The sequence below is a fragment of the Neofelis nebulosa genome, chromosome 2 (assembly GCF_028018385.1).
Source record: "Neofelis nebulosa isolate mNeoNeb1 chromosome 2, mNeoNeb1.pri, whole genome shotgun sequence".
Classification (NCBI taxonomy): domain Eukaryota; kingdom Metazoa; phylum Chordata; class Mammalia; order Carnivora; family Felidae; genus Neofelis; species Neofelis nebulosa.
In genome coordinates, this window is record NC_080783.1 from 213,736,494 (window position 1) to 213,747,897 (window position 11,404).

Here is an 11,404-nt window from a genome sequence, read left to right on the forward strand (position 1 = left end):
AGTCACCCCGTGCGCCCCGCACTTGCGTCGTGGGGCCTCGGAACGCTGGAGTTGTGTCTGCCTTCTCCGAGAATGGTTGGGGGTGGGGAGGAGAGGCCCTGGGAGTTTTGCAGGAAAGGAGGCAGCGCGAGGCGAAGGACCTGTTGGTGTCCCACGCGCGCTCCCGCCCCCGGCCGGGCCCATTGCTATACAAGGCCTGCTCTCCCCAGCATCCACCCCCAGCGAGTATGGTCGCAGGCGCGGAGGGGTACATTCCCCCGCCCTGAGCTCAGCGTGCCGGAATGCGGCCGATAAATCAGAGATAACCCCAGGCCCGGGATAAAAGGCCGAGGTTGTCCCAGGATCCGGGAGAGCGTCCGCCGGCCTCTAGGAGGTGAGACGTGACCCGGAACACAGCGCAGCGGCAGCGGCAACGATCTCTTTCTCTCCGGTGACATGGACCCCAAGACGGCGCTGCTCCGGGCCCTCCTGCTCCTCCTGTTCTTGCACCTGTCGCCACTAGGAGGTCGCTCCCACCCGCTGGGCGGTCCCGGCCCCGCCTCGGAAGCGTCCGCAATACAGGTGAGAGAGCTTCAGCCTGCGAAAAGGCTGCTGTGGGTAGCAGCAGTTAAACGGGTCCTGAGCTATTGTCCCAAAAGGTCCTCAGCCCCCCTAGCGAATTAGTGATAAGGGATTAGAAAGCAACCGGATTGGGTGCCAGGACCCCTACGTAAGGTGGTTGGTTCATCTCAGCTCCGTCTAGGGCGGTTTGGCCAGGTGCGGGTTGCTGAGGCTGGGGCTGTCCCCACGCATTGCAGGAGCTGCTGGACGGTCTGCGGGACACAGTTTCAGAGCTGCAGGAAGCCCAGATGGCCCTGGGACCCCTCCAGCAGGGCCACAGCCCCGCAGAATCCTGGGAGGCCCAGGAGGAACCCCCTGCGCGGGTCCTTGCGCCCCATGACAATGTCCTCCGGGCCCTGAGACGACTAGGCAGTTCCAAGATGATGCGTGATTCAAGGTGCTTTGGCCGGAGGCTGGACCGGATTGGCTCCCTCAGTGGCCTGGGCTGCAATGGTAAGCCCCCTCCCTGCCAGCTTGATCCCCCTGCCCCACTCCTATGGGTCCCACCATCGGAACCACTTCTGGGTTTATTGTCTCTGGGAACCACATTCTGAGAAAAAGACACTTGGGCTTTACTCTCTCTTGCTGACAGTGCTTAGGGCCAAGGGGCACCTTTCTAGAAATATTAAATGTGGACATCATTCGTTACTATGTCCACGAGTCCCTACCACCTTCTCTTGCCTTGCTGACAAAAAGGGGCAGAGTCGCCTTAGGATGGAATCCAGTCATTCTCTGGCTGCATCTCCTTGGAGCAGAAAGACTCCTAAACGTTTTCCTCCTGGTTTCCCCCAGCCTGTCTATAGCCTCAAAGGCAGAGGACGGGATCACCAGGGCAGCAATAATTTCCAGTTTACAGATGAGGAGACTGAGGTCCAGAGAGATGGATTATTCTAAAGCCTCAAACACCCAGATCAGCCGAGGATGGGGGTGGGGGGTGGTGGTGGCAGGGATCACACCCAGTGTGGGGAAGCTCAGATCCTGCCTCAGTTTCCCACCTGACGCCGTCATCACCCTTTCTCCCCCCCACACAGTGCTGAGAAGGCATTAAGAGGAAGTGCCGGTACAGACATCTGCGTCTGATTCTTCATCAACTCCCTGAGCCCCTTTGAAGCAATTCTTATTTATTTATTTTTATTTATTTATTTATTGTGATTGTTTTATATAAGATGATTCTTATCTCCGAGCACACATTTTCCACGGTGAAATAAAGTCAACATTTTATCTTCTTCTTTCGCAACTGATTTGTCCTGGGGCGCCTGGGTGGCTCAGTTGGTGGAGCTTCCTTCCGGATCTTGGTTTCAGCTTGGGTCATGATCTCGTAGTTCGTGAGTTCAAGCTCCGTTGTCGGGCTCTGCGTTTATAGTGCAGAGCCTGCTTGGAATTCTCGCTCTCTCCCTCTCTCTCTGCTCCTCCTTTTCTCTCTCTTTCTCTCTCTCTCTCTCTCTCTCTCAAAATAAATAAATAAACTTAAAAAATGTTAAAGAAAAGAAACTGATTTGTCTTAGTGCATTAGAAGAAATACATCATTAAAAAAAAAACAAAACCCACACACCAAAAAACCCAAAGCCTTTGTTTTCCTGAAGGTTCTAAAAGTGTCCTAATGGTGGGGTGGGGAGAAGGCATCAGAGCTGGTCAGGTAGGAGTAGGGGTGCCCTGCTTCTCCTGAAGGGTTTTTCTTGTTCTGAAATGTCTACAAATACCTCAAGCACTCAAGACACTTTGCAGAAACTGCTTTTCAAAGCTGGCAGTTTCTCCCTGGGGGTGCAGATGGGCCCTGAGACGTTCACGCAACACGGGAGTGTGGGTCAGTGTTTGTTTGCTCACTAGCTTTCCCTCTGTCTGGAATTCTGCCATCGGAGACATTCTCCCTGGTGATTGTTTCCTTTAAAGCCCTGAGTTCAATAGCATTTTCATTTCCCCATCCCAGGTTTAGAAGTGTCTGACAAAAGGCCCAGCATTTAGGGTGCCCCTTTTCCGGGGGCTCCACATCTTTACTTCCTCTCTGCCTCAGAGAGAGAAACCTCTCATCTCTAGGGCCGAAAAGGAAACAACCACCAGAGTCATACTGGGTTGTCTTATTCAGCAGGGAGTCCTGTTGGTACGCTGCCCTGTACCCCACGGTCCCCCCTTCCCAAGCGCCCTGCCTCTCGAGCATCCCGGGCCACACTCCTTTGCTTTCAGGCTCCCAGGCCTCAGCTCCTGCAGTCCCCTTGCCCAGAATGCCTTTTAGGATGCTAGCTGTGCAGAAGGGACAGGACTATTCTTATCCCCGTTTGATGGATGAGAAAACTGAGACCCAGAAAACCGAAGCCCCCCTACCTGGCCACATGTGGCCACGGATGCTCTGAGCTCTCCCACTGAGTGGAGAGCCAAGTGACTCTTGAGCCTGTGCCCTCTCCCCGCGCTCCTGGCCTTGAACTTCACTCTCCTGACCTTCCTGCTGTTCTCAGCTAATGTTTCTTCCACCGAGGGAAACCACAAGTGGTAGGTCTCTGTGTCGTTTCTCATGTCAGCCCAGTGTGTGCCAAAGGTTCTGGACAGCCGATGACATCAATTAAGGTTTTTAAAATGAGGTTGAGGAGCGAGTTGCTTTCTAATAAAACTGTGAGCCACCTTTACCTGGTGTTTCCGACCCAGGGAGTGCAATGAATACTCAGCGTAGTTAACTTCCACAAAGCCCTCATCAGGCACCAGCTACTGTCTCGTTAACTCCTATAGTCCTTGCAACAAACCTCTGAAGAGCTCTTACTAACCCTCATTTTAACAGAGGGGGAAACTAAGGCACAGAGAGGTGATGTGACTTGCTCAAGATCATGCGGTTAGTAAGTGGCAGAGCCAGGGTTCAAGTCCAGCACCCAGGTCCCTAACCACTGCATCACCCCGTCCCTCCCAAGTCAGTGAAGCAGGTTTGCTGGTGGGAGGAAAATTGCCCTCCTAATGGCATCATTCGGCTCCGTGTTTGGTGAACTGCCGCTGCCCGCTGGTGACCTCTCCCCTCTGCTCAGGTGATGAAGGCGGGCCTTTCCCAGAACACCCACTCCCCAAATCCAGCCAACGCTTCAGGGTTCTTCCCAGTGAGTCTGGCTTATCCATATGTAGGGCTCAGGTGGGTGGGGTCTGTACATATGATACGTGTGTTACTTGGGTCTTCTCCGCAGGCAAAAGTCTGAGAAAGAGGACCGCAGAGAGAACAGCAAAGGAGCCAAATGTGACCCCTGGAGGATGGGGGTGGGTAGCCCGTGTACTCAGTGGAGGGACCTCTCATTGAGTTCCCCTCGTGTTTGGTGTTTGTGGGGAGCAATGCAAACATGCCCTGTCTATAGATGCCCTTAAAATTCTTTTAAATGTTTATTTTTGAGAGAGAGAGAAAGCATGCAAGAGTGGGGTTTGGCAGAGAGAGAGGGGGACGGGGGATCTGAAGCAGGCTCTGTGCTGACAACAGCAAGCCTGACGTGGAACTCCAACTAACCGTGAGATCATGACCTGAGCCAAAGTCAGACACTTAATCGAAACCAAATGAACCACCCAGGTAGCCCTATGGATGCCCTTTAAAACCTGCCTTCCCTGGGGCGCCTGGGTGGCTCAGTCAGTTAAGCATCAGACTTAGCGTCAGGTCATGATCTTGAAGTTTGTGAGGTCAAGCCCGGAGTCAGGCTGTCTGCTATGAGCGCAGAGCTCGCTTCAGATACTCGGTCCCCCTCTCTCTGCCCTTCCTTGCCTCTCTCAAAAATAAATAAACATGAAAAAAACATGGCCCTCCCTAACCTGTGACCCTGACCCCTTCAAATGTACCCCCCCCATGTAGCTATAGCCATGGCATTCACCTCCCTGACTTCCCTATTATCAACCTCATTGTCCAACGAAGCTGCCAGATTATATCTCCCCGTAGATGCTCATCACTGTCATCTTCCCAGAAAGATGTGCTGGTGAAAATAGAGCCCAGGAGCCCTAACCCACGTCTTCAAAGCTGGAAAGGATTTAAGTAGAGAGTGGATGGGCTTTGCTGGGTCCCAAGTGTTGAGGTTACAGAAGTCAAGATAGTATTGGGACTGAATGTTTTCTTTTTTAATTTTTTTAAATGTTTATTTATTTTTGAGAGAGAGAGAGAGAGAGAGAGAGAGAGAGAGAGAGAATGTGAGCAGGAGAGGAGCAGAGAGAGGAAGACACAGAATCCGAAGCAGACTCCAGGCTCCCAGCTGTCAGCACAGAGCCCGATGCGGGGCTCGAACTCACTGACCGTGAGATCATGACCTGAGCTGAAGTCGGACGCTTAACCGACTGAGCCACCCAGGCGCCCCAAACATTATTTTCAAAGTCAGAAACAACCATCCCTAAACGTGCAGCAGGATCTTGCCAATTTCTTCCAACTGGGGCTTCTGCTGCAGACCATGTGTGACATTGCTGGGACCTCATGGCTCCCCGAAGCAGCCCACAGCGTCCCCGCAGAGAATCCTGAGATGGGGACTCTGCGATAGAAGCTAGAGACACCCCAATTCTGGATCCTCCCCCCCCCTTTGCAATGCTCATTCCATTGTGTGACTGAGACAACTTCTTTCCAGTGATAAGGAAATAAAGGCTGTTGACTTTTTAGCTAGTGGGAGAGGTGGGGGTGGGGGGTGGATCTGCTTTTCTGTGCCTTTGCTTTTCTTCTGCCTCACTCCTCCAGTCTGGCTTCTAAACACGCCGTCAAATATTAACTCCTCCACATGGGCAGTGTGCACACCCCCCAAAATTGGGCCGGGGCATGGAAAAGAAGAGAAACTTCACATCAAGCCATTTTCTGTCTCAGGTGCAAATGGAAGGCTTCACCAGGATTGGGGTAATCAGACAGTCTGGGGCTGGTCTCTGTTTCCACTAAGCCTTGTCAGTGCAGAAGGTGGTAAGTTGGTTCAACGTCAAGTCCTCGGGGCAGCAAAACTGAATATACTCTTTCTTGCCACCTCCCTTCCACAAAATAGACAGCAATAAAAACCAAACGCAACCCGGACAAAAAGCCGAGGCTACTAGAAGAAATGCGACAACTGACACTGAGGCCCTGCTCGGGCTTCACTCTGGAAGAGGAGAGGTTACTTTAATACAAGGAGCCGAGAAAATTCTGAAATTCTCTTTCTGGAACCTGGAAGGGCATTTCCCCCTCTCCTCGGGCCACCTGCAGACTTCAGAAGTGGCTCAGGACAGAGGAGCAGCACAGGCCCTCCGGCTGAGCTATTGCAGGGACTACCTGCCACAAGGCCCTTCCGGAAGTCGCCGCCCACCTCAAAGGCCTGTCTGAAAGGGCATCTCCAGGGGATCGGCCGTGTGACGCACACAGCAAGGAGCATCAGTTCCCCCAGTGTGGCTGCTCACTGAATCCTCTTTGCTAATAATAACCCTGCCAACCAAGCGATTAAGCTGTGAGCACATTCCAGGGACTCCAGGATATGAGGGTTTTGCCCCCAGACTTCCTGTTCAGGGTTGCACCCACTCTGGATTTCAAGCTGAGTTCGGCTGACCCTGATAAGTTTCCTGGAGAGCGCTCCTTTCTCCTTCTGTCTTAGAGTAAAATCACCCTGGATACCTCTTGTGACCTCTGGCCTCGTACTGCCCCGATTTCCTGCCCACCCGCAGAACAGCCTCTCTACTTGACCAGCCAGGGAGGGGGCTTGGCACATGCATTTCCTGGCTTCCGGGGAGCCCCTGGAAACACATCGGGTGTGTCGGCCGGTCGCGGGGCTTGGATGACCCTTTCCGTGAGGTAGTCCACACACACGCATGCTCACGGACTTGCCAAGCACACCCTCTGCCTGGAAGGGGGAGGGTAAAGGAGCTGCTCAGAGGTCACCTGGAGAGTGGGGATCGGGGTGTGTTTAATCAGAGACTGCACCGAAAGGGCTGGCAAGGAACTGTCATGCTAAGGGGCAGCAGCATCTGTGAAATGGATTAGGAATTACGGGCGCTGGTGTCAGACCTGGGGTTCCAACCCTGGCCTCGCCACTTAGGCAGTGACCTTGGGCAAGTGACATAACCTCTGTCTTAGTTCTGCCCCTCTGTGAATGAGAATAATATTACCCACCCCATGGGGGCTGTGATGAAAATTAGATAATCCATCTAAAGTGGTCCACATGGTGTCGGGCATGTTACAGCTGATCAACACGGGCAACTGTTCTCACCATCTTTCAAACAGATAGCACTTCACACTTGAGAACGCGTGTGCAGAATGCACACATTGGTAGTTCATCTAAGCCTCATGGCAACACTGAGGGGTGGGTAGAGCATGGGGAAAATAAGGCTGTGACGATGTGTGTAACTTGGTTTGCTCGGGGCTCTAGCACGGGTCTCTCAACCCTTCAAATTTGGGGTTTTCCCCCCAAGTCCATCTTGCATTGAGTAGTACGCTAACATGGAGTTCAGTGCTTAGTGAACAGAGGGCGCTCATTAAATGTGGGCAGGCTTGGGGAGCCTGGCTGGCTGTTGGAAGAGTGTGCAACTCGTGCTCTTGGGGTTGTGAGTTCGAGCCCCACGTTGGGTGTGGAGATTACTTAAAATCTTGAGGGGCGCCTGGGTGGCTCAGTCGATTAAGCTTGATTTCGGCTCAGGTCATGATCTCGCGGTCTGTGGGTTCGAGCCCCGTGTCGGGCTCTGGGCTGACAGCTCAGAGCCTGGAGCCTGCTTTGGTTCTCTATCTCCCTCTCTATCTGCCCTTCCCCTGCTCATGCTCTGTCACTCTCTCTCTCTCTCTCTCAAAAATAAATAAACTTTAAAAAAAAGTTAAAATCTTGAAAAAAAAGGGGGGGAAGACTTGCTGCCTGTTAATTTTCTTTGGGGGGGGGTGGGTCAGGAAAATGGAGGCCTCAGTGGCTCATCACTCGCCTGGCCTCATGGAAGGTCATGGAAGACATTAAGGGAAACTGGGTGCCACATTCACCTCCCCATCACTCCACCAGCCAACTCGCCACAGGAGCTTTCCTGGGAGTGTTGGGGCCATCATAAACTTCAAACTCAGAGTCTGAGCTGCTCTAATCAGCGAGGTGACAGGGATGAAACCATTGGCCTCTCGAAGTGCCCACCTCCCTCAACACTGTGGACGGGAAGGAGGAGGAGCTTGGCAGAGGGATGGTTGCGTTCCCAAAAGTTTTCTTGGTGTTTACGTGTGGGAGCTGAGTTCTTGGGATGTTCATTACATTTGGTTCCTGGCTGACTTAATATTCTAAATAATAACTCCCTCTTCACCTGACTGCCGAGAATGACTGCCAGGAGTGAGGGCAGCTCAGTTGGAGGGAGAGGTCTGCCCTCACGGCTGATGAGTCAGGTGTGAGGCCGGCTTGAGCATCTGGACTAATTTGTCCCGAGCTGCCGGCCGCCTGCCACTTCCTCCTCTCCCGCCCTTATTTGGAGCCCCTGACAGCTGAGCCGAAAAACCTACCCGGGGAGCTGGGCGCTGGCCAACCGTCACCCTCTGCCTCTCCGCATGGGTCCTGTTGCCCAGGAGAAAGAAGCCCCAGGCATCACTGTGAGATAACCAAGGACTCTTTTTTGCTCTTCTCACACCTTTGAAGTGGGAACCTCTTGAGGCAAATCAACAAGAATGTGGCTCTTGCAGCTGAGGGTCTGGGGTTGTTGGGGCTGCTCAAGGTGGAGGGGGCAGTGACAGGCTCTGCTGGGCTGATAGCTTTAAAAGGTCATCTTCTGCTGTTCCCTCATTCAGCTGCTTTATCGCTGCAAGTGACAGAATGGGGAGGGTTCCGTCCCTCTTGCGCTCTTGGAGAGCTGGGGGGCTATAAAAAGAGGAGGCGCAGGGCAGCTGGGAGACAGGCGGAGGGAGGCTGAGAGAAGGAGAAGAGAGGACAGAGAGGCAGCAAGCACCAGAACACTCCTTGACCGACGCCATCATGGGCTCCTTCTCCACCATCACCGCGAGCTTCCTCCTCTTCCTGGCGTGTCAGCTCCTGTGGCAAACAGGAGCTAACCCGGTATATGGCTCTGTGTCCAATGCAGACCTGATGGATTTCAAGGTAGGGCCGGGACAGGGGCCACAGTCTGGGACCAGGGGGCTTTGTGACACTGTGCTGGTCACTGAGACCTCTCCCTTTCCCCGTGTGTTCTTTTTGTAAAGAATTTGCTGGACCATTTGGAGGACAAGATGCCTTTAGAAGATGAAGTCGTGCCCCCACAAGTACTAAGTGAGCAGAATGAGGAAGCTGGGGCAGCTCTTAGCCCCCTCCCTGAGGTGCCTCCCTGGGCTGGGGAGGTCAACCCAGCCCAGAGAGATGGGGGTGCCCTTGGGCGGGGCTCCTGGGACTCCTCCGATAGATCTGCCCTCCTGAAAAGCAAGTTGAGGGCACTGCTTGCTGCCCCTCGGAGTCTGCGGAGGTCCAGCTGCTTTGGAGGCAGGATGGACAGGATTGGAGCTCAGAGTGGACTGGGCTGCAACAGCTTCCGGGTAAGAGGAGCTGGGGGTGGAAATGGAGTGGGGAGGAAGGCGGTTATGGTTTCACTGAGACTCAAACTTTGTCAAAGAACACCACCAGGGGATGCCTCCTGCAGTAAAGAGACCAGAGTAGAAGCTTTCTTTTTGGAAATTTTGTGTCCCAACTTGGGGCAATGACATCATTCATCATTCTCAGCTACAGTCTGCTAAGGAAATGCTAAGAAAAAAAAAGTTACTGCCATGAGCACTGGGGACTTAAAATGTTCATGGAGCCAAGTCACCTTTGTTCTGCTGATTGGCAGTTCATGTGCCTCCCCAGAATTGTCAGACCCCGAAGGATTAAATGAAAATGACCAGGGTTGACTTATAGCTTCTAACAAGCAATTTGTGTACCAGTTCATGAAACTCAGGGTTGTCAGGCCGGAGTGGGGGCTGCTGGGAAGTGAGCACAGTCCTGTGAGGTTGACTTTTCCAATAGGGCCAGGTCACCAAGCCAACCTTGTCTCTGTTCTCTTTGTAGTACCGAAGATAATGGCCAGGGAGGAAAAGGCAGGCCAGGCCCTGCGCAGACTTCGAGAGACCCTCATCCTTTGGGGTCTCTCACTCAACTTTGTCCCATCTCATTGCCATCAAGTTGAGCCGTGATGAGCACCCTATTCAAGCTGCAGCCTCTTGTCAACGTTTCTCACATTTTATGCTGAATGCAGACCAAGTGGTTTAATTGTGGCTTCCCCTCTGCTCCCATCCTATGCATTAAATTTTAGGATAGACGCTCACCCATTACTGAAAGCTGTTTGAATCATGAATAAACTTCAGCACCACGGACAGAAGCCGAAGGCTCGGGTTGGTGATTTCTTTCTTTTTCCTGGGAAGAGAATTCAGCCTGATACCCATTTACCTTTTGTCAGAGAGAATGCCCAGTTTCTCTCTTCTTCCTTTTAAACATAATAGAATTTATCTTGGGGAGCCATTTAAGGTTCACAGCAAAATGAAGCAGAAAGTATAGAGGCTTCCCATAGGCCCCCTGCCCTCACACATGCAGAGCCAGCCCCGTCATCAATGTGTCCCACCAGAATGGAGCCTTTGTGACAGCTGATGAACCTACACTGACACATTGTTGTCACCCAGGGTCCACAGCTGACATTAGGGTCACTCTTGGTGGCATGCTGTGGATTTGGACAAATTCTTGCTTGTATTCCCTCCCACCTCTTACCCTTAAATTTTTCTTTGGTGGAAGGTGGGGCACAAACCACAGTTCACAGTTTACTCTCTCACATTGGCCTTATCACAGATCCTGGAAATGCCCCAGGAGACTGAAAGGACATTTATTTTTCAGATTTGCTCATATTCAGGGCACTTATTTATTAAAAAGAAAACTTACAAACATCTGGGTTTTTTTTTTTTCTGGTTGCATCTAATGTAGCTTGTACCCCATAGACAATTTTGCACACCCAGTAGTTTTTTTTTTTTGTTTGTTTTTGGAAGCACATATATACTCAGAGCCTAAAAAAAAAAATCAAGGCACATTTGTAAATGAGGGCACTAACAAAACTTTCTCTGATACATTTTGAGAGAGTTACTTGGCACAGCTGAGTGACTGCACTTTAAGAAAGTGGGCAAAGCATTTGGGTTTAAGAGCTGAGCAAAGCAGGGCACCTGTGGGGCTCAGTCGGTTGAGCATCCGACTTCAGCTCAGGTCATGATCTCGTGGTTCTTGCGTTGGAGCCCCATATCAGGCTCGCTGTTGTTAGCGTGCAGCCCACTTCAGATCCTTGGTCCTCCTCTCTCTCTGCCCCTCCCTCACTCATGCGCTCTTTTTCTCTCCCCCCATCCCCAAAATGCTGAGCAAAGTGAAGAAAAAACGTTTGCTGACGAACCACACATTTATGTGCCTTTTGGGTACTAACACATAATTAAAAAGTAGCCGCCAGCTTTCTCTAATTCAGGCCCAAGGTGACGGAGCAGGGCTGCACTGGAGAGGATGCCGTTTCCTTGTGTCCATTTCTGAAAAGCAGAGAGTCCCAGGCACTAGGTTCACCCACAACAGGGAACTGTGCTCGAACCTGTTTTCCCACCCTATAGGCCTCATTCTCCATGTCAGATTCTACGACATTCCTCTGACCAGCCCCCCCACCCCCACCCCGCCAAAACGTTCACTTCATGCCCTCCTGTAATGCGATTTAGCCAGTGCTCCTGGGAACATTCTACACATTCAAGGCTCATCGAAAATGCCACTTTGACCCTGAGATCATATGCCCGGTACTAATTAAGCTCTGCACCGGCAGCATTTTGTATAGGACTATTACAACACAAGACAATTTGCCTTGGTATGCGATTGTGTCTGTGTCCCTGGACTGGAAGCTCCTTGAAGGTGAAGGCCTGGTCAGCACCGCTGCA

General features: G+C 52.1%; 2 protein-coding genes across 2 annotated transcripts; both read left to right on the plus strand.

Moving 5' to 3' along the window:
* On the plus strand, positions 1–1,826 carry NPPB (natriuretic peptide B). The gene is made up of 3 exons (XM_058719053.1): positions 1–561; positions 798–1,053; positions 1,632–1,826. The coding sequence occupies exons 1-3, from the start codon at positions 436–438 to the stop codon at positions 1,646–1,648; spliced, it is 399 nt and encodes a 132-aa protein (XP_058575036.1). The 5' UTR covers positions 1–435; the 3' UTR covers positions 1,649–1,826.
* Positions 1,827–8,367: 6,541 nt separating this feature from the next.
* Positions 8,368–9,837, plus strand: NPPA (natriuretic peptide A). The gene is made up of 3 exons (XM_058719054.1): positions 8,368–8,591; positions 8,693–9,019; positions 9,528–9,837. The coding sequence occupies exons 1-3, from the start codon at positions 8,469–8,471 to the stop codon at positions 9,537–9,539; spliced, it is 462 nt and encodes a 153-aa protein (XP_058575037.1). The 5' UTR covers positions 8,368–8,468; the 3' UTR covers positions 9,540–9,837.
* Positions 9,838–11,404: the final 1,567 nt, after the last annotated feature.